Raw genomic sequence first — 22,509 nt, forward strand, 5'->3', positions numbered from 1 at the left:
TAGCATAGGACACAAAGAGTTGCTCTGATTTTCTGAAAGGCTTTGTTCTGTCCAAATAATAACGTAGCTGTCTGTGAATGTCCAAGGAATGCAGTAGTCTCTCCCCTTTGTTTTGAGGAATAGGGTAGAAGGTAGGTAAGTGGATAGCCTGATTCAAGGCTACCCTGTATACTACCTTTGGCAAAAAGGAAGGATTGGTTCATAAGAAAACTCTGTCCTGATGGAAAATGATGAAAGGTTGCATAGCCATGAGGGCTTGTAGTTCCGAAACCCTGCGAGCTGAGGTGATAGCCAGCAGGAAGGCTGTTTTCCAGGACAAATATTGCAGTTCTGTTGAAGCAGCTGGCTCAAAAGGAGGCAAGGTCAGTTTTTCTAGAATGAAATTGAGGTCCCAAGCAGGTACTGGTTGTTTCCTTGGAGGTTTTATATTCTTAGCTCCTCTGAGGAACTGTCTTAAGAGGGGGTGAGAGAATAAAGGAGGATCAGTGTTGCATTCTGCAGAAATGGCTGAGGCATGGATTTTGATGGAGGAGAATGAAAGTCCACTGCTTAGCATCTCAGCTAGGTACTGTAATATTTGAGGTAAATTCAGTATTCCAGGATTCTGGCCCTTTTTCTGACTCCAGGCACAAAACAGTTTCCATTTTGCAGAGTAGGCTTTTCTAGTAAAAGGTCTTCTGGCCTCCAAAATGACATCCTGCACCTCCTTGGAGAGCAGGGTCTGTTGTGATTTCATGGAATCTTCCATGCGGCTAGATTGAGTGTTTTCAGCTGACTGTGAAGAGTTCTGAAGTTGTGCTGAGTCAGCAGAAGAGGCATTAGAGGCAGGATCCATGGTGGGGAATGTGTCAGGCTCCTCAGGAGTGGGTACCAGTGTTGTCTTGGCCAGTATGGAGCAATGAGAATCATCTTTGGTCTGTCTGCTCTGTTTTTTAATAGAACTTTGGGCAGCAGAGGAAGAGGTGGAAAGGCATAAACTGTCATTGTTGTCCAATTGAAAGAGTGCGTCCACTTTCCAGGCCTGTGGATGAAAGGTCCTTGAGTAGAATTTTGCCAATTGGTGATTTCTGTGGGAGGCAAAGAGATCTATGTCTGGCCTTCCCCATGCTTGAATTATCTTTGTAAAAACTTGAGGATGCAACTTCCATTCGTGTGGATCTGTCATATTTCTGCTTAGGTTGTCTGCCAGCGTGTTTTCCTTGCCTGGCAGGTACTGTGCTTGAAGTTCGATTTGTAATTCCGGAGCCATGTTCCAAAGAGACATGGCTAGCCTGCATAGGGGGTATGAATGGGTTCCTCCCTGTGTTTATGTACCACATTACTGTGGTGTTGTCTGTCCTTATCAATAGCTGGCCTGGATGCAGTAGGTCTTTGAAAGCTATAATAGCATTTATTACTGCCAGCATTTCCTTTTGATTGATGTGTAGGTGCTTTTCTTTTTGGGACCATTTGCCCTGAATGCACCGATCTGTCATGTGCGCCCCCCCAGGCGTAGTCCGAAGCGTCTGTTGTGATGACTTGATTTGCTTGAGGCTTGCAGAATGGGAGACCTGTGTTTCTTTGGCATGCTTGAGCCCACCACAGAAATTCCTTTTGAAGACATGGAATCAGTGGTATTATTGTTTCCAAACTGTGGCTGTGTTGAGACCATAGGTGTTTTAGGTACCATTGAAGTTTCCTCATATGCAGCTTTGCACATGGGATTAGTAGGATGCAAGATGCCATGAATCCCAGAGCCTGCAGGATTTTCCTTGCAGTCAGCCTGGTGAAAGTTGCCAGTTTTCTGAAGTATTGTATTAGTTGCCCTGAGGTAGGCCATCTGGGTGTTTGTATCCAAACTAGCACCCAGGAAAATTATTGTTTGAGAGGGTATTAGCCTTGATTTCTTTTTGTTGACTGTGTATCCCAGAGAATTCAACAACATTATTACAAACACCAGATGTTTCAGGAGTACGTGCTTGCTGTCCGCTTGGATCAGGCAGTCGTCCAAATATGGGTATATTTGTATCCCTTGAAGTCTGCAGTAGGCAATTACTGATGCCAGGCATTTCGTGAACACTCTGGGCGCAGTAGATAAGCCAAAGGGCAATGCAGAGAATTGATAATGTGTTGAACCTGCAAGAAATCTGAGGTATCTTCTGCAATCTTGTCTGATTGGGACATGCAGGTATGCCTCCTTGAGGTCCAATGTTACCAGCCAAGACTCCTTTGCCCAGCATGGGAAGAAGCTGCTGTAATGTGAGCATCTTGAATTTTGGCACGAGTAAAAATGTGTTTAGGATGGATAGGTCCAAATCTCCAATCTTTGCCCTTCCTTGGTACCAGGAATAGTCTGGAATAAAAACCTTGACCCTGTTCTTGTGCAGGTACCTCTTGAATAGCTTTCATGTCTATGAGATCTGAAATTTGTTTTTGTGCCTCTGCCCTTTGATTGTGTGGCAGGTTTGGCATGCCTCTCATTTTTGGAAGGGTGTGAAAGTGGAATCTGTAGCCTCTGTCTATAATGTCCAGGATCCATTTGTCTTTTGTGACAATATGCCAATTTTTCGAAAATAATGGCAGTTTTCCGCCTAAATGTGCTGCCATTTGAGCCTTGCTTGGCATGCAAAGGGGAAGTCATTGGTTCTGCTTTCTGAATGGCTGTGAACTATCCTCACCACCTCTTTGTGTAGGTGCTTGTCTGCCTCTAAACGATCCTTGAGATTGCCCTCTACCCCTCAGGTGCCTGGTATCTACCTCTTTGGGGTCTGTCCGTGGCTGGAAAGGACCAATTTTTTTGAAGGCCAATTTCTACTGAAACGTGGAGGTTGTACCTGTAGGAAATCTTTCACTGTTTGCATTGATTTTGCCTTTTCCTCCATTTTCTTTAATACCTCCTTAGCTTTAACACCAAACAATACATCTTTTTGCAGAGGTGCATCTAGTAATTTAGCTTTGACATGATCTGGTAAGGTTTGCTCTTTGAGCAAAGCATGTCTACGTATGACTGATCCTGTAACAGCAGCTCTACAGGAGGCCTCTAAAGCATCAAAACCACATTGCAAGATATGTTTACCCACTTGTTCTGCCTGTGGAGGCCTTAATTCCCTTGGGACCCTGTGAAATAGTTTCTGGGTCAGCAGCATGGCTTTTGTATAGGAATTGGTGTGAATCAGGAACCCGGTAATACCTGTCAGGCTTGACTGGAGCTGGAGGTAAAGAATCTGGGTTAAGGCAGGCCTCCGAATACACATCATCTAGTATGTCTAAGACAGGAGGTATACCCAGAGGCCTGTGCTGAGGGAGCAAGAGGAAATCCCCAAGCCTTTTCTTGGAGTCTGAGTACTCTTGGCCTTCCCAGTGGAAGTGTTCCCTCAAGGTATGCAAGGTTTCCCCAAAAGAGTAATCCTCAGGGGGGAGACAGAGGGAATGGACTCCTCTGCAACAGAATCTTCAAAAGGGGAGTATGAATGTTCCTGGTCTACAGAATGTTCTGAAATAATGGAGGCCTGGTCTGAGGAAGGGGATTCTTCCTCCACTTTGGGCCTTTTGTCTGGGGGGGGGGGGGGTTGAGAACCCCTGATAAGAGTAATCAAATCCTCAGCCATTTTGAGCATCTGCTTTTTAGGCATGGGGCCTTGAGAGGGGCGCCCTGTGGAGCTTGTATTTTAGTATGCATGGCTGCTTTAGACTTAGGGAAAGCCTTGATGGAAAAAGAAGAGGAAGGCCTGAAGACACCTTGAGAGGTGGCAGGCCTGTCTAAACTCTGAATTTCACCGCCAAGAGTGGCTTCGGTATCTGTAGTTGGGGTGTGAGCCGAAGAGCCTGCGACCTCGGGCACAGAAGACACCGCCAATGAGGTGTCATCGGTAGTCAGGGGCTGCGTAGGAGACTCGCTGAGAACCAGACCACCTGTAGTCGTCTTTGGCGTGGTGTCGGTAGAAGTCACGGACCTCGTATGTCGGTCCTTATCTTTGCGTCTTTTACTCAAAACTGGAGTCGGAGTATCCGACGACATAATGTAATTAAACTTTTTGCCAAAATAGTGTTGGGCGAACTCCGCCCGACGCTTAATAGTGCGTCTGTTGAATGTAGCACAAAAAACAACAGGCCGAGACGTCGTGGTCTGGGCCTAAGCAAGGAATGCAGAGGGAATGAAAATCCTTATGCGGTATTTGCTTCCCACATGAAATGCAATTATTAACTTTGTCAGACATCGGTCTGAGGCAAGAAAAGTTTCCCCAATGGGGTACTTAGCTTTCAAGAAGACTTCGGTTGAAAAATATTCGTAATCTCAGGAGCTGGCCGACCGGCACTTGCGAACTGCTTCTGCTTCGGGCACTGCGCGGCAAGAAAGACTGAAGAAAATGGTGTCGGCTGGTTCTTTTATACCCCTGTCGCACTGACGTCAGGGAAGAGGCAATGACATCCGATGCCGGACCTAGACTTTGGAATTCGGCCGACCGAGGACCTGCCTGATGGCAGGAGAACCTATCTGTTATGACTGCAGCTGTATGCACGATGAACATCTTGGAGTAATTTCCCAATCCAGACTGGCCTGGGGGAATGGGCTGGATGGCCCTTTTTTCTAACCACTTCGAAATTGGTGAAGCTGCCGCCTACCTTTGATCGGGTGGGACATCGGGGAGGCGTTTCATAGGAGGGTGTAGACTCAAAGGGAATGGAATAACCTCTGGATATAACTCTGAGCACCCACCGGTCCATAGCAATGGACTCCCAATTTTGGAGCTGCTCCGACAGATGCCCCCCAACTGCCTCCAGAGAGGGACAGCCGGGTAAGTCCTCAGGGCTGTTGCGCGGGCCTCTCCGAGAAAGGTTCTCAGGACCAGAGATTCCTCGGCCCCCCTCTGCCTCTGGGCCGGCGTCCACCTTGTCCTCCTCTGCCTCTGAAGGACGAGGGGTCCGAAGCGGGATGGAACTGCTGTGATTTCCGGAACCACATCTTCTTTTGTCCCCTCTGGTTCCTGGAGAAGGACCGTTGGGGATTAGAGAAGAGGATCCCGACGGCTGACAGCGTCTTCCCATCCTTTTCGCTTTGGACCAGCGTGTCGCGGACGGTCTTGCCAAAGAGCGTAGAACTGTCAAAGGGCGCTTTAGCGAAGGGCGCCTTGAAGGGTTCTGCAAAATTGCAAAGGCGGAGCCAGGCATGGTGCCGCACAGCGATGCCTGCTCCGCTAGCTCTAACTGCTCCCTCCGTGGCATGGGAGAGTAGCCACATAGATGTATTAGTAATAGATTTCCGAGTGGCCATGCGAGTCGAGAAGATGCGTTTGTCCTCAGCCGCCATGGACTCTGGGGGGGCTCCAGCGTATTCCTTAATCAAGTCTCGCTTGAGTCTGATAACGTGCGCCATATAGTTCAGCGCCCTCACAGAGAAGGTAGCTGAAGCAAACATCCACTTTCCAATGTGGTCCAACGTCAGACATTCCTTATCTGGAGGGTGGACCAAGGAACTCTCCCGCGCTAGTTCCTTCTTGGTGGCAGCCGCCACCACCATGGCATCCACTGGAGAACCTTTAGACCACGCCATGCTATCAGAAGGGGGACTAAGTACCTTGTCTGGCCTTCTGGGAATCGGCTCCACGGTGTCCGGCTCCTTCCAAGCCCTGGTGGTAATTAAGTCCAGGGGGGACACCCAAGTAGTAGATGGGCCTGCATCGAATGCATCCAGAAACAAAGACTCATCCGAGGAAGGTTTTTGGGCAGTCCACCCTCCTCTGATTCGCAACATTTCCATGATGTCTCCAAAGGAGACATCATCAGGGGGTGACCTTGGGGAACGTTCCCCTTCCTCCAAATCTGTGTCCTCTGTCAGGGACTCAGGGGAGTCCAGGTGCCTCCTTTTGCACTTCTGTTTGTGAGGAACCTCCTCGGTGGGGCTATCTAAGGAGGGCTCACCCACGGGGTCCTGTTCCTCTAAGGGAACCAACTGGAGCGCCAATGCAGGCTGTCCCTGTGGCCGGATGATGGAGGACAGGTCCAAATGTGCAGGGGTGACGGATGGATCCGTAGCCCGGACCGGGGATCTGGAAGTCCTTGACAGCACCCTCTCCACTACATCAAACGCAGAGGGTGAACCGCTCTCTCTCTCTCCTGGCTCCGAGAGCAGCCCCCTCGGTGCCGATACAGGGATCGGCACCGAAGCAGTCGGACCAGAGAGGAAAGTGTGCTCCAACCTAAACGGCGCCGAAGACACCATTCCCCCCATGGATCCAACGCTCTGCTCTCGGCCCCGAGAGCTAGGATCCGACATGCTCGAGGGCATAGTCGGCGTCGAAGTAACCAAGACTGTCGGTGCCGACGGATCCCCAGGTCCAAAACGGTATGGATCCGAAGACTCCGAAACCCGATACCGGGTCGGAGAAGGAGTGATCGGGGTAAAGAAAGGGGCCAAGCTCCCCCTCGGAGGGGGAGGGGGGGCTTGGAGCACCCCCATCTGCATTAGAGCCTGCAAGAAACGACGCATCATCCGTTCCAAATCAGCGTCAGTCAAGCTTCTGGTGGATCTGGAGGAGATCGCAGAGGTGGGCCTGGAGGGCCACCTCGAGGACCGTGAGGGAGACCGGTACTCCTCTTCCGGCTCCGGGGAAAAGCAAGGAGAGTGGAGCCGAAAATGAGGAAAACCAGAGACCCTTTTAGTGGGACTAGCTACCTTAACTGGCGGGGCCGAGGGATGAGATTCAGCCCGCCTTTTGTGCCTATGCTGATCCTCATCTCTCCTCTTCTCCTTAGAAGAGGAAGAAGAGTCCCCCTCACCTTGAGAAACAGAGGGAGTTTGAGTCCCCAACAAGGGAGGGGGATTGGAAGGCATGGAAGCCGCAGCCGCGACCGGTGCCTTAGAGGGAGAGGAGGAAGAAGAATCCAGGGGTAACAATCCCGCCAGGATTAGCTTGTTCCTCCTATCCCTGATGGCCCGGGGGTTGAAAGCTGCACAGACCTGGCAGCTGGTGGATAAATGGGCCACCCCCAGACAAATAACGCACTGAGTGTGGCCATCGGCTGGGGACAGCTTATGACAACACTCAGTGCATTTAGAAAAAATGGCTTTAGGCCCTTCAGCCATCACACTACACACACACTAGGGGGAGGGTGAAAAATAAATTTGAAGAGAATTTACCACAAAAAAGTTAAAATAAGTATACTAGACGGTAAAGGGGGCTAAACCAAGCACACACAACAAAGAAAATCCTGAGAGAAAAGCGATTTAAAAATTTTTATAAACTTGAAATCTCTCACCCATGCCAAGAGCTCGTCTCTAGAAGCTGCTGTAAGCCGCGGCAAACTAGATCTGGTGATGAGGGATGTGTTGCAGGGGATTATGGGTAGGGGGAGGAGCTAAGAGCTCGGATCTTTAGCTAGGTAAAGCCGCCGGCTCGGATCCGAGGTCGGATCCGATACCCACAGGTTGCAAACCAAATTAAGTTAACCACTTCAGATCTTCAAGTTATCATCCTGATAAGATAATTCTAAAAACTAGCTTTGCAGAAGCATACATTTTTTTCCCAAAATTTGTCAAAAAAGCCTTCTCATCCTTGTTAGGATGAGTGGGATTAGTATTAAAAATATAAGTGCAGGCAGATTCACTAAAGCAATAGTATCTGGGATTAGTGCAGAAAAAGTTAGAAGATTGATGAACTTTCACTTCTCTCTCCTCTGGAAAAAAAATCTTGGAAATAGTCGCACAGAAAGAGAATCCTTCATAGGGACTTACCACACTCTCCTCAGAATATGGATCAGCCAAATGTAGAGATAAAAACTGCATCTCTCCCTTCATATTCCACAAAAGGTTCAATCTCTGAACCACTACAGGTAAAAAGGAATCCCTTTTTCTCTTACCAAAGACAGACTTAAAAGGAGAGTCAAGAGCATGCACTAGACCCTAAAGCTAAGCATTACTCCTGTACACAGTAACTGGAACAGGAAAAGACATGTTTAGTTTTCTGTTTCTTTCTGACAGGAATTTCTGAGGAAACAGAGTTGCCAGTAAGTACGATACAGCTGTGTACACTTACCATAAATGTAGATGTTAGAGTGTATTCACTGTTGCCAGTCATCACATTTCGGTTATCCCTGCCAGGGTAGCCTTCTTTGGCTGGCCTGAATACCAGAGACTTAGTATTTCTGCGCCAGTTGCTGTCGCTTCAGGACTGATGTCAGGTCGTCAGTAGCATAAAGTAAGGCAGCCGATGCCATTACATCAGTTTTTCTTGCCCTAACCTGTCAGGAACCCCCAAGTAGGAGCCAGGTTCTGGTGGAAGAACCCCACTAGTTGCAAGTAAATACCAATATGTCCCTTATGAGGAAAGCGAAGAAAGGGGGATGGAGGGAGGGAAAACCAGGACTGAAACAGTGAATACACTTAAACATCTACATTTATGGTAAGTGCACACAACTGTACTATGTTCTTCATGTTTCACTGTTGCAGTCATCACATTTGGGTTGATTCCCAAAGCTGAGGAAATGGGTGAAGGCAGTCAAGGAAACCAGGGGCTGGCTAAGATGCCCTGCAAGGCTGCAGAGGCAAACCCTGCCCTGGATTTGGAGGAGAGGCAGGTGCTAAAGCTTGGTAAAGTGTGAAAACAAGTCCAGTTGGCAGTCTCCAGGATATCCCTGGTGGGAACTCCTCTGAGGAAAACTGCAGAGGTGGAGGCTGCTCTGGTGGAGTGTGCCCTGACACCCTTGGGGGGAGGCTTTCCATGTTGTTTGTAGCAGAAATTGATGCAGTGTGCTATCCATCTGGAGATGGCTTATTTGGAGATGGCTTTGCCTTCTACCCATGTAGCAAAGCTAACCAGCAATTGATCAGACTTTCTGAAGGATTTAGTCCTGTCTAGATCGAATCTGAGCTGTCTGTGCACATCTAGAGAGTGCAGAATCCTTTCCCCATTGTTCTGGGGATTAGGAAAAAAGGTGGGCAAATGAATGGATTGGTTGAGAGCCACACTTGACACCACCTTGGCCATGAAGTATGGGTTAGTTCTGAGGGATACCCTGTCAGCATGGAAGATGATGAAAGGTTCCACAGCCAGGAGTGCTTGCAGCTCAGAGACTCTTCTGGCTGAAGTGATGGCCAGAAGGAATGCCGTCTTCCAGGAAAGAAATTTTACCTCTGGAAAAAAAGCTGGTTTGAAAGGGGTCAGGGTGAGCTTTTCAAATACAAGTTAAGGTCCCAAGCTGGGGGTGGTGCTCTACTGGGTGGCCTCAGGTTGCTAGCTCCTCTTAGGAACTGTTTGATCAAAGGGTGTGAGAAAAGGGCTGCTCAGTGGGAAAATGAGCAGAAATAGCAGAAGCATGAATTTTTATAGAGGAGAAAGAGAGGCCACTGTGCAGTAGGCCAGCTAAGTAATCCAGGATGAGAGGGAGGGCGGGCTGTGCCATATTGGCTCCCTTAGCCTGGATTCAGGTGCAGAACCTTTTCCATTTGTCAGCATAAGTCTTTCTGGTGCTAGGGTATCTGGCCTCACGGATAACATCTAAAACTTGTTTACTGAGGTTGGCAGATTGGTTCAGGGTTAGGGAATAAGCCAAGCTGCCAGAATGAGTGTCGGCAATTGGGGGATGCATGAATTCCCCTTCCCTCTGGGTCAGGAGGTTTGGAATCTGAGGAAGATGCCAAGAGAGCAGTTGGGACAGGCTACACAGCAAGGGGTACCAGTGCTGCCGTGGCCAGTCTGGAGCTATAAGAATGGTCCTTGTTTTTTCCTCCTTTATTTTGAGCAGTACCCTTGGGGATGAGAGGTACTGGAGGAAAGGCATAGACCGATAGACTGACCCAGGGGAAGGACAGGGCATCCATTTTCCAAGCCATGCAGTGATGCTCCCTGGTGCAGAATTTGCTGAGCTGATGGTTATTGTGGGAGGCAAAGAGGTCGGCCTTCGGGGCTCCCCATTTCTGAGTTATTAGGGTTAAGGTTCTTCTGTTGAGCTGCCACTCGTGTGGGTCCAGAAGATTTCTGCTTAACTGGTCTGTCAGAGAGTTGGGAGAGCCTGGTAGGAATTGCGCTAACGGGTGTAGTTGCATGGCAGAGGCTGTGTGCCAAAGGGTCATGGCTAGCCTACAGAGAGGGTAGGAATGAGTCCCTCCCTGATTGTTGATATACCACATCACAGTGGTGTAATCTGTTTTGATCAGGAGAGCCCCCGGAGAGATAAGGGGTTTGAAAGCTATCAAGGCGTGCTGGATAGCCATCATCTTTTTGTGGTTGACGTGCAGAGGGATTTGCTGCGGGCTCCATTGGCCCTGTATGCACCTGCCATCCAGGTGCGCACCCCAAGCATAGTCTCATGAGTCTGTGGTGAGGGCTAGGGTGGCGGGGGTGGTGAGAAAAGGCAGTCCCTTGTTGTGGGAGCATGCTGTTGCCCACCAAAGAAAATCTTTTCTGAGACAAGGAATTATAGGCAGAAGAGTTTCCAGGTCTTGAGAGTGTTGACACCAAAGGCTTTTTAGGTACCAGTGAAGTTTCATCATATGCAGTCTGGCATATGGAATGAGTAGTATGCAAGATGCCATGAATCCCAGAGCTTGTAGGATCTTCCTTGCAGACAGCTGGGTCCCGGTCGCTAGTTGCGAAAAGTAGGCTGTCAGGAAAATGTGTTTCGCTCGTGTAAGGTATGCCATCTGGGATGATGTGTTCAGGCTTGCTCCCAGGAAGACAATCCTTTGGGTGGGCACCTGTTTGGATTTCTTTTTGTTAACTGTGTATCCTAGGGAGGTTAGCAGGGTCTTTACAAAGGTCAGGTGCTTGAGCAGCTTTTCCTGGCTGTCTGCCTGAATAAGGCAGTCATCTAAGTATGGGTAAATCTGACTACTACTTTGTCTGCAAAAGGCAATGGCCGAAGCCAGATATTTTGTGAAAACTCTGGGAGCAGTAGATAAGCCAAAGGGAAGCGCAGAGAACTGAAAGTGTTGAGATCCTTCCATGAAACTGAGATATTTCCTGCATGATTCCCTCATAGGAATGTGGAGGTAGGCCTCTTTTAGATCTAGGGTGGCTAGCCAAGCGTCCTCGGACAGCATGGGTAAGCAGCTGCTGTAGAGTGAGCATTTTGAATTTTGGGATCACCAGGAAGGTGTTTAGAATGGATGGATCGAGGATGGGGTGCCAGGTGCCCTCTTTTCTGGGCACCAGAAAAAGTCTGGAGTAGAAACCTTGGCCTATCTGTTCTGCAGGAACGTGGTCTACTGCCCTTATAGAGAGCAGGGAAAGGATTTGCTTTTGAGCATCTGCCCACTGGTTTTGGTGGTAGATCTGGGAACCCTTTTGGGGTTGGGAAGGGTGTGGAAGGAAAATTTGTATCCCTGAGACACTATGTTCAGAACCCGGTGGTCGTTGGTAAAGGTGGCTGAGGTGCTTGCGTGAAAGGAGAGTTTTCCTCCTAGGGGTAAGTGAAGGTGGGCAGAGGGAGGGTGTGGGGGAGGTGTGTCAATGTGAGTTCTTACCATAAGGGGGTGGCTTAGAACTCCTTGGTTTTGAAGTGGAGGTAGTGCACTGATTAGATCTCTCCATTCCCTATGGCTGCTGTTTGGGGGGGTCTGGCTCCCCAGGGCCTAGGCTGGACTGGCTTAGTGGGAGCAGGAAAGGACCAGTGTTTGGTGGGACAATGCCTGCTAAACCTAGGTGGCTGGATCTGCAAGAAATCCTTAACTGTTTGCATAGATTTTGCTTTTTCTTCCATCTTTTTCAAGACCTCTTTAGCCTTAGTGCCAAATAAGTAATCTATGTGTGTTTAGTTACTTGACTTGCAGACTGCATTAACTCTTGTAATTCTTTAAATTCTGCCCAAGCAGGAAAGGAAGACTTTTGTTTGTGGAGTTCCAGGGTATGTTGCTGAAAGTTCAACATATGGAACTGACAATTTAGTGCCCTGATAGCAAGAGTAGCTAAGGTGTATACTTTTTTACACCATCTGTCTAGTGCTCGGGAATCCCTATCTGACGGGGTGGGATTCTTAGCAGAGGTTGCATTAATCCCTTTAGGCCCTTGAGAAATTACCTCAGGATCAGCAGTGGGATTTTTAAAAAGAAATTTGTGCGAGTCAGGGACTCTATACTACCGGTCTGGTTTTCTGGGTGCAGGAGGGAGGGTGCCAGGAGTCAAGCTAGAACATACTCCACAACATCCAGGACTAGGGGGATGGCCAAGGGTCTGTTCTGTGGAAGATCTAGGAATTTCCCTGAGTCTCTTTTTAGACCAAGGGTAGTCTTGTCTCTCCCATTGGAAATGCTCCCTTAAGGTATGCAGGGTTTCCCAAAGGAAAAATCCTTTGGGGGAAGAGGCTGAAGGAATGGAATCCTCTGCATCAGAATCCTCATAAGTAGAGAGGGGTTGCATGTCTTCATATTCAGATGCATCAGAGTCATCTGACTCTTGTTCAGACAAAACTACAGGGGCAGATTTCTCTTCCTTTTGAGGGGGTAGCTTGGCTTCCCCTGATCAGCATGATAAGGTCTTCTGCCATTTTAAGCATTTGAGACTGAGGCAAGGAAGCAGGCACCTGAGAGTGGGTCGTCAATTTCTTGGGTGTGGTTCGTACCCTGAGCCTTAGAAACTCTGTCACATCTGAAAAAACAGTAGTCGTGAAAGAAGACGTTGGTTTGTGTCAAGAATCGGTAATGTGAAGGACTTCCTCAAAAGCCAGTGCCTGCTCAATGGCTCTGGACCCATCCAAGGTCGAGACTACTGCAGGATCCTTAGTCAACGAGTTTTCTGCGCCATACAAAAGGGTCTCGGTAGTGGCCTGCAAATCCACAGAAGTGGGCATCAGGGGCAGTGAAAGCATCTCACTGAGGACTGGAGAAAGCCAACTAGCTTAACAGAAGCGTTGTCGGTAGGTATGGACCTGTGTGGTCTATCTTTATCTTTACGTTTTTTCAGAAGATCTGCTGTTGGATGGCTTACCGAAGCTATATCGGAATTCGGGGACTGTAAGCGAAAATATCTTGCTACACTAAGGGCCCGATGACGGATAGTTCTGGTGTTGAACAAAGTACAGAAGCGTCAATGTGGGACGTCATGGTCTGGGCCTAAACAAGTGACAAGTGACGCAGTAAGAATGGAAGTCTCGGTGTGGTATTTGCTTTCCACAGGCGAGAAAATTATTAACTTTTTCTGACATCGGTTAGTGCAAGAAAAAAGGATCCCCAACAGGGTACTTAGCGTTAGAAGACTTCAACTTCAATTTGGTAGATGAAACTCAGGCAGTGGCCGACCGGCACTCGCGCAAACTGCTTCTGCTTCAGGCTCCACGGCAAGAAAGACTGATGTAATGGCGTCAGCTGCCTTACTTTATACTACTAACGACCTGATGTCAGTCCTGAAGTGACAGCAACTGACGCAGAAATAATAAGTCTCTGGTATCCGGGCCGGATAACCCAAATGTGATGACTGCAACAGTCAAACACAAAGAATATCCTCACTATGCATGGACACAGCATTCTAGCTTAGCAGAGGCTCTATACCTGTCCCTTGGCACTTGGCACCATGGGCACTTCAACAGCTGCAGGAGACATGTCTAACCCTCGGCCTAAGGTGGATGTAGGGGCTACACCAGAGGGATAAGGAAAAAGATGTCTGGTCCAAAGAATCAGTTTTGGCCACAGCAGCCAACCACCTGCGGCTGAGGCAAACTATCAGCCTACTGTGGGGGGGGGGGGGGTAGCAAAGGCTGCTTAATCTTTTTCTTTTTGTGGCTGGATGAAGGTATAACTGAAGAACTGATATGTTGGTTCCATGGTCAAGCTGAGAATCGTGCCATATTCCTGGGGAGGCTTAGCAGCAAGCTTGTAAAACAAGCAAGATGGAAAAAAAATGTAACACCCCCCCCCCCTACAAAACACAGTAAGTAGTACTTAAAACAATTACCCGTCCCAAAAGGGAAAATACTTTCTCTAAAGAACAAAGTAGTTTTGAGCAACTTTTAACATTTTTTACCACAAAAGTAACATACCCATTTAAAAGTGTACAAAAAAAGTCACACACTACAATCAAAGAAAGCGTTTTTTTTCTAGCTTAAACATTGTTTACAGAAAAAGTAATTTTTCTGTCATAAAAAGTAAACTGGAAGTTTTTTCTCCAAAAGAAATTTATATGCCCAGCATATAATAGTGTTAGCCGGATCCATGTTCGGTTACCGAATCATAAAAATCTCTAACCACGAAATAATGAATGTAAAACAGTTAAAGGGGCATTTTTCGAATGGTATCTTTGAAAAAATACATTGAATGGACATAGATGGCTAACAACCAGGCAGTAATGTGAGCCATAAGGCAAGTGAAGGGAAATCTTTCAAATATGCCTTATCCCCCACTGTAATGTGATCTTGGGAGATGATGTATACACACAGTTGGGGGGGGGGGGGTGCAGCACCCCACCTTGGTTGATTGTGTGCGCGCTGTTGGCCAACTATGGCCGTTCAATGTATTTTTTTTTCGATGTTGCCATTGTTCAATAAATGTCCCATTGCTGTTTTGGGGTTTGAGGTTTCTAGTATTCAGTAGCCAAGCACAGAGCCATGTTAGCCAACTGTTGATCTGCAAAAGCCAGCAGAGGAAAGCTCTCCTCTGTGGCAGGAAAAGTTCTGAACAACTTGTTATCCAAACCAGACTTTTATTCAGCTTAAACTGACATGTGGAAGGTGCCCTGAAACTTTAGAAACTAGCTTCATGCTATATCCTTAGCAGGACATAACTCACAGAACTTAGGCTACTGCAGCAGTGATCTTAATGATGAGCATCTTTTTTACTGGTGCAGTCCTGTAAGCTTTCCTGGGTGTGTCACTGACTTTAGTAATGCCAACCCACTACAAAATGTAATACTACATAAAACACAGAACTAAGCAAATTAGTACTCTATAATTAATCTTGTAAGGTTACCACAACAGGTACTTGCCATTCTCTGGTAGTTAAGTGGGAAAGATCAGAGAATGCCAGGCCACTTCCTACAAAAAAAAAAAAAAAAGATTTGAGAATGGCACTAGCTTCTCCCCTTTTGACCATGTATTAGCTGGTACATTGGACAAGCAGATGAGTCCAGTTCCCCTGTAGCAAATGCCTGCAAAAGCTCTCAAGGCAGAATGAAAGGTGGACACTTGCCTCTGATAACTTCTCATGCATAATTATACTGCAACAGTTATCATTACTGTCAACATCAGAGATATATATACCATACAAAGCATTTTAAGACCAAGGCAGTGTGGAAAGGAGATAAAGCAATGACGACAGGGCAAAAGTGAGAGGAAGAGGTCAGTTTTAAGTTTGCTTTCATAGAGATGGTGGAAGGACTACAGAATGTTTTACAAAAACAAAAGAAATAGAAATATTGCGAAAAGCTATTTAAGAAAGCAATGAAAGGAAAGGAGGGATGGCTGCACAATCTAAATTTAATAAAAATGAACTCTACTGGTGATGGATGATCTTTGACTTTCACACATATTTAATTTGCCATGGAAATCAGTGGCATGTTATGCAAATCCAATTCCTTGTGAGACGCTGCTTCCCATGCTGATCAGACAGATGTTCCTCTGTTTATCTGTCATTTCTTTTCTCTATCCTTCTAGTATTAATTCTACAGTAGTGTGCAAGGTGGGGGGGGGGGGCGGCACAAGGAGCTCATGGTTGACATCCTTTAGTGGCTGGGGTTTTCTGGCATGCTCTACATCCCTTGACCTCTGCTGGCTAAGATACACAGTGTGACCCCACCAGGCAGGGCTTTATGAGCATTTGTGTGTATCTATGCCCCAGCAAGAAAGCAGCAGCAGTACCTGCAGAATAACCCTCTCTCTCTGCAATGCCAAATTGTCTGGGGCTATAAACCCAACAATACAGTATTTAAAGGTCCTGTGGCAAGACTCTGGCCATCTGTCAACTCAAGCCAGCATTGGCTGTATACTTCTATCAATTCCTACCAAGAAAGGCACTTACAGGGCTGGACACAGGTCATCAGAGCTGGAGTCAAGGCTCATTAATTCTGGTCCATAGAGTTGGACATAAACAAACAAAACAAAAACAAAGATCCACTACCTGAGGAATGAAAATACTACCCTTAGTGGAGCAACCTATAAAAAAAGAGAAACATGCTGCTAAAATGAAAGGCAGCAGATCTTCTAAGAACAGCCATATTATCAATTCTTAAGCGTCAGTAGGATTAGTCAAATGAAGGAGGCCTCTAACAAAAACTTTAAAGCCCTTTTCTTCTGGGGCAAGTCAGTTACAAAACTGAGAGGTGAGTTACCCAAACCCTCCACCATATTAATGCTTCAATGCCCAAGCATAGTGAGATACAATGTGCACAAGCCAAGCTCACCTGCAATTTTATCCAATTATTTCAGTAATACATGAACTACAAGATGCACCTTAAAATATATGGGGAGGCTGTCTCAAAGTACCATTTAGTTTACAAACCTCTAAAATGTACCACCATTTTTTTTATGAACTTACTTCTTCCGAACAATGTATTTGGAGCTGGGGATCAAGTCTATAATCCAGAGCAGACTCCTGAATGATTACTCTTATCTGATCTTCACAATCTGGAGACAGACGCTGCGGAAAAGTATTTAAAAAAACAGGGGGGGGGGGGGTTAGAAATACTATAAGCAAGCATTCAATATTTTCATCAAAACAATTCTAAGCAGTAACACAGTTTTCATATAATGTTGACAACTCACTATCACCTAGCCAAGTAGAATCACACCTTCTCACACATGCAGGCTTACTGGCTAGTTCGCTTTCACCTGAGGTAAATTCTTGAGAATGCAATTTTGAACCCTACCTGCAAAAAAATTGTACAGCTCAAAAAATGTTACAATTACACAAAGGTAAAATGCAAAAGTTACTCAGCATGCACTTCCATTTCCAAGGATGGTGATATGTCAGATGGACAAAACTGTGATTTTAAACTGAACAGGTAATTAATTTTATTAATGTTTATGAATTATCTATTCAAACTTGTCACACATACAAAACTACTAGGCATCTGTGTAGCTGAGAACTTAAAGACTGATAGACACATTCAAAATACAGTGAAAAAATGACACCAAAAACTACACTCTCTCTACACAGAACCAAACCCTTCCTCTCAGACACCGTAAGAAAACATATACCCTCTGCTCTCTTCTTGCCTACTCTAACATATTCCACTCTCAGCCTTAACATCCAAGTGACCTTGCTAAACTAGCTTGAGCAATGTTACCACAAAACGGCATGATTCACTGCCAACCTTCCAAAAATAACCCACCACTGTGCAACCCTAAGGGAGTTACAGTTGCTGGAATTTCCATATTATCTAACCTACTCACAGCTTTCACAAATCCATAACTGTGTATAAATCTCATAACTGTCCATCCATTTTCAACCTCATGCAGATATACAACTCTTCCAGGCCACTATGCTCATCTGACAAATACCTATTACATATACCCAAAACCCAACAACTTTGCTAGCAAATCACTACACTCTCACCATCTCACAAAATCATGGAACTCCATGTCATAGCAATGCAAGAACACTCCCTAAAATCATTTAAAACTCAACTAAAGTTCTACCTACTCAACTGCCAGCTTTGTGCATGTGATATATCTGGATCATCTCCAAAGCATTACCATCACCACCCTTATGCAACTGGCCATAATATAGCTACTTCTTCATAACCTTTATCCATACACCCCTTTCCACTGGTCTATCTTCCTTTTAGTTGGAACTCCCCAATACTCCATAATTTGTAACCATCGTCATCCTATAATTACTTCAATAGCTCCTACTCCATGTCTAGTTACAATTGATTCCATCTAAGTAAACTCTCATAAGCTTAATATTAGCTAATATTTTACTATATTCTTCATTCAACTATCATATTACATTTCACGTATGTTAATTTACTATTCTATGTACATTTTTTTTATTAACTATCTTATTATTAACAGTCTATGTATTTATGTACTATTATGTAAATCTTGTACAACTACCTTCTACTCATTTTGTAAAATGCAGCATTTCTCCTTGGGCCTTGGCTGAAAACAGGACTTTTGCCCAGTCGGACTTTCCCAGTAAATAAAAGCAATATATAATTATAAAACCAACCATTAATATCAAACTATAATAGATAAAAGCCAACTAACAGTGTGACAGTTCACCATGAATGTGATATTCAATTCACTGCAGTTTTGTAAATGTTACTCCATTTTTGAGAAATTTGATTATGTTGATGCACATTTGCTTATTTAATTGACAAATGTAATATCTGTAAAACACTGTTAGACAAAAATTGCCAGTGCAACATTTTTTCTGCACTCTGTATGCTTTCATTTAATTCCATGCACTACAGAAACATCTTCTGTGTCAAGTTATTACTACAGCTACTAACATATATTCATAAAATATCTGGAACATAACTTTTCTCTGGTACTAACTATTCCACTTGTCTGAGGAGTCATTCATGACCTTCAAGGTGACTGGGCATGTAAAACTTTCTACCAAATATCCAAGATGACAATGCCGGAGATATTTACAAAAATATGACACACATGCATATTCTGTTACTGAACAGGTATAACGTTTGCAAAATGGGAGTAAGGCAGACAGCAGGTACCAGTACCGGTTTTTGCAGCATTAAATAAGCTTTCATTTGAAACCACAAGGTACCATATACACAGAGTCATGTTATTACCAGAATTACTACTACATCACATACACTTTGGCAGAAAAGGAAAACTACTGGTATGCAAGTAAACTTACTATGGTTGTGTATGTTCGAGTAAATCACCGTTACAGTAGGATATAACCACTTGCCAACTGTCAAAGCTCCAGGGCATCTCTACTCACACTCCAATGGTTTGGGCACCAAACCCTTCAGAACTTTACTGCCCCTAAAATGTGATTTCTCTGTGGGTTTCGTGGGATCGACAGTCGGCTAACACTCCCTCAGGACTACCAGTTATCATTGGGAATACTGTCCATCTTTATGCAAATTTTCAATTATTAAGTGACATTAACTCTTGCTAAAATTAACAGAAATATTAAAATGGCATATATTCATAATCTCACTTAACAGCAGTCTGATGAAGAGAGGTACTGTCAGCACAGCTATCTGGAATTTTGTAAATAATTACATGTCAGTTGTGAATATCAAATTAATTTATACAAGATGCTTGTGTTACAAATGTATTAGAACTGTGCGTCATGTGTATATCAAACTGCCCTGTACAGATGTTTGTACTGAAAATGTATTTGTCAAGTGCTAAGTTTAAAATGCATCCACAGTGTGACCTACTGGAAGAGAACAGAAATGTACATGCACTATTGTAACTGTTTAAATGTATATACTTTAACAGTGGAAACTGGAACACAGGAAGTTAACCTTGGTCCAGCAAACTTTAGAAAAATATCTGAAATTAAATTACTTTACAAGCTAGGCCATAAAGATGTTTCAATGCAGCTAGAGACATAAAAGTTTCTATTAGGAAGCTTTCTGTATTGTGTTTGTGGTGAACTAATTATTACTTTGGAAGCATGAAAGAGCACAATTGTTTTAAGACTTACAGCTCCTATTGAAGATCTGAGCAAAAGCCCTTGTACGAGTATTTTTACAGGTAGATGCTAAATACTGCCAGCTCCAGCAATGAGGATTTTGCCTGGGAACTAGAAGTCAGATAACCACAAATGATGCAATTCTGCAAGCTATCCCAGGTAGTAAAACTTTAAATATTATTTTGAAAAGTCTTAGTGAGACAGAGCATTCTGTCTTGGATCTGACAACAAGAACATCTACCACATCTGCCTTGCTCTAATTAAGTAACTTATTAGGGTATAGTGACTCTCTTAGATTCAATCAAGAATATAGTGAAGCTTAGTTTAGATTTTGTTTTTCTTTGTGTGAGCTTGTACTGCAATGTTATTTTAATTTCCTGTGATTCTGAACTCTGATGTCAATGTGAATATATATTTAGTATTTTCTTGTTATTAAATATATTTAAACCTTTCACTGGGGCAGATCTGTGTAGAGATATTTAAGTTTTGAGAGTACTTGCATATTTATTTGGTGACACTGTGTGGGCCACTCCTAATAGCCTTGTTCTTGGTCAAACTACAATTTGCATTAATACTATTATTACACAGTAAGATTCAACACCCTTTGTTAAGGGCCCTAAAGTAGCTGATAAGGAGGGACTGGTGGCAGTGGTAACTACATTACTCTGGGCAGAAGGGGGCATAGCTTGTAAACCTGTGCCAGCCTTTCCCAGGTGTGTGTGCGTGTAAATCAAACCTCAGACTGTGCGTTTGTCAGATACTTGGGCAGGGACATGAAGCACTGGTTGGACAGAGAGGGTGCTGGTGGTCTTGGCTTGGTCACTCAGCTGAGATCTCAACTCTACAGGTGTGCCAGTGGGGAGTCTTACTTGGGATCTGGAGAAAGAGGGATGAAATCAGCCCTGGACTGACTGTGGTCTCTGTGTGCTCTTTAAGGGAAACTGCGCTTGATGCAGAGAGCTGCATCTGGAAATACTGTGTGTGTATACCTGCTATCCTCTTAGTGGACGTCCCCCACTGTTGCCAATGGTGAGGAATGAGGCTCCTTGATTACTGGTTAGCAGTGGTGGAACATCACAAGCAACATCATACTTTCTCATTTAGTGACAATCCCAGTTGAGTCAGAAGTCATTCCCGACTCGAGAACTGACTTGGATAGTGAAATTCTGTTCCATAACATTATTAGAGAGGACAGTGCATGACATATCTGCATATAAACTAAAATATCTAAAAAGCAGTGGTAGACAGATGATACCAGGCATCACTGACCATACCCAACTACCACAATCTAACCACCATCTTGATTAGTATGTGTGACACCCTAGCCCTGGCACAGCAATCAAGGAGCCTCAATCCTCACCACTAAACACCAGAAAGGGCGTCTCATACAAGAGGAAAGGATAACAAATACACACAGTAAAGTACAATTTCCCTTAAGTGCACACAGAGATCACAGTCAGTCTGGGGCTAGTTGCTTCCCAGGTCCCCAGTAAGACTCCCCACTGGCAGAGCTATAGGGTCCATATCTCAGCCTAGCTGGCAAGCTAACCTCCAGTACTCTCTCTGTCCAACCAGTGCTTTGTGTCACTGCCCAAGTAGCTGACACACACACACACACACACACACACACACACACACTGAGATAAGTATTTATACAACTTCACAGACACTCCTGGGAAAGGCTGACAGATTCTCCAGCTGTGCCCCTTTACACCCAGACTATACGGTAGTAATTACTGCCACCACCAGCTAATAATTATCAGCTACCCAAAGGCCCTTAAAAGGGTGTTCAAATATTGCTATGCAATATTATTATCCAATTGGTAAGTGTGATTAATCAGTCAAGGCTTATTAGAGTGGCCTTGTACAATAAACTCTATAAATATGCAATGTACTCTAGAACTTCTCTACACAAACCAGCCACAGGTAAAAGGTTTTTAAAATATTTAATAATAAATCATTAAAACACAAGACAATACTACTACACCACAGTGCTATTCAAGAGTTCAGAGATCACACAGAAACTTAAACCTAAAATAATTCCATAGTACAGTTCTGACATAACAGAAAAACACTTAGTTTAATCTTTATAGTCCTAGCTATTTCTACAAGAAAACATACTTCTAAGATAACTTAAGAGCATAGGCAATGCTGAGCTGGATAGTCAAGATCAAAATGCTCAATAATTTCTGGTTCTCACTGTTTAAATTGAAACTGCAGTTCTGATAAAACATTACATCATTTGTTTACACTTTCCTGGTTCCCAGGCCACACAGAACTGCATTTACATTCTTTTACACTTAGAGCAATAAAGGACATTCCACATGCAAATTCTGGTCATTAACTTTAGCCTTAAAACAATAGGCAGGATGCTTACTCCAGATTCATCGACTCCAAATTCTAACTTCAAAAGAATAGAGAAAGTAATTTTAATTTCAAAGGACCGTTAAGAAATGCTTGACTTAGTTTTCCTTACAGCAGATGGCAATGTTGCCACATTATTGAAACAGCATTTCTTTACATTTAAGACACAAGCCTGTATTTTACAGTTAATATTTACAAATGCCAGAATTATCTATCAAATTATATTTGGCTAGGTTGGCAGCCTTCACCCTTCTCTACCAGTCTTCACAGTATGAATAAGCTTAGAGGTTACACTACTTTTTGGAAAGGGGAGACAAGTTAGGTGCCTATGCTATGCTGTTTGGAAGAGCAACCCTTGATCCTTACAAGGCAGCCAGGATAGGTGTATCTACCAAGCTGGGCACAGCGCCCCTTGATCCTTACAAGAGACCACTACCCATGGAGAAATTTAGCATTAGATTGTATTTCCTAAAATATGTCAGCCATTTAATGACTTCAATCCTCAAATGTTTGCTAAAAAGAAAAAAATTCAAACTCAAAAGCATATCAATATTTATTGACTGGAATTCTCAACAAAACCTCTGCCTTGTTCAAATAAATCCAGAGTAATGTCAGAAACCGCAAAT

General features: G+C 44.6%; 1 protein-coding gene across 1 annotated transcript in view; it reads right to left on the reverse strand.

The window, feature by feature from the left end:
• Positions 1 to 22,509, reverse strand: part of GLG1 (golgi glycoprotein 1) — a 3,171,999-nt gene that overhangs the window by 440,166 nt on the left and 2,709,324 nt on the right. The window contains exon 24 of the mRNA XM_044081599.1: positions 16,436 to 16,537. Coding sequence (XP_043937534.1) covers positions 16,436 to 16,537 — 102 coding nt within the window. The remainder of the gene's footprint in view (positions 1 to 16,435; positions 16,538 to 22,509) is intronic.

Source organism: Protopterus annectens, chromosome 8.part1 (assembly GCF_019279795.1).
Source record: "Protopterus annectens isolate FY-2018-M chromosome 8.part1, PAN1.0, whole genome shotgun sequence".
In the NCBI taxonomy this organism is placed as follows: Eukaryota; Metazoa; Chordata; order Ceratodontiformes; family Protopteridae; genus Protopterus; species Protopterus annectens.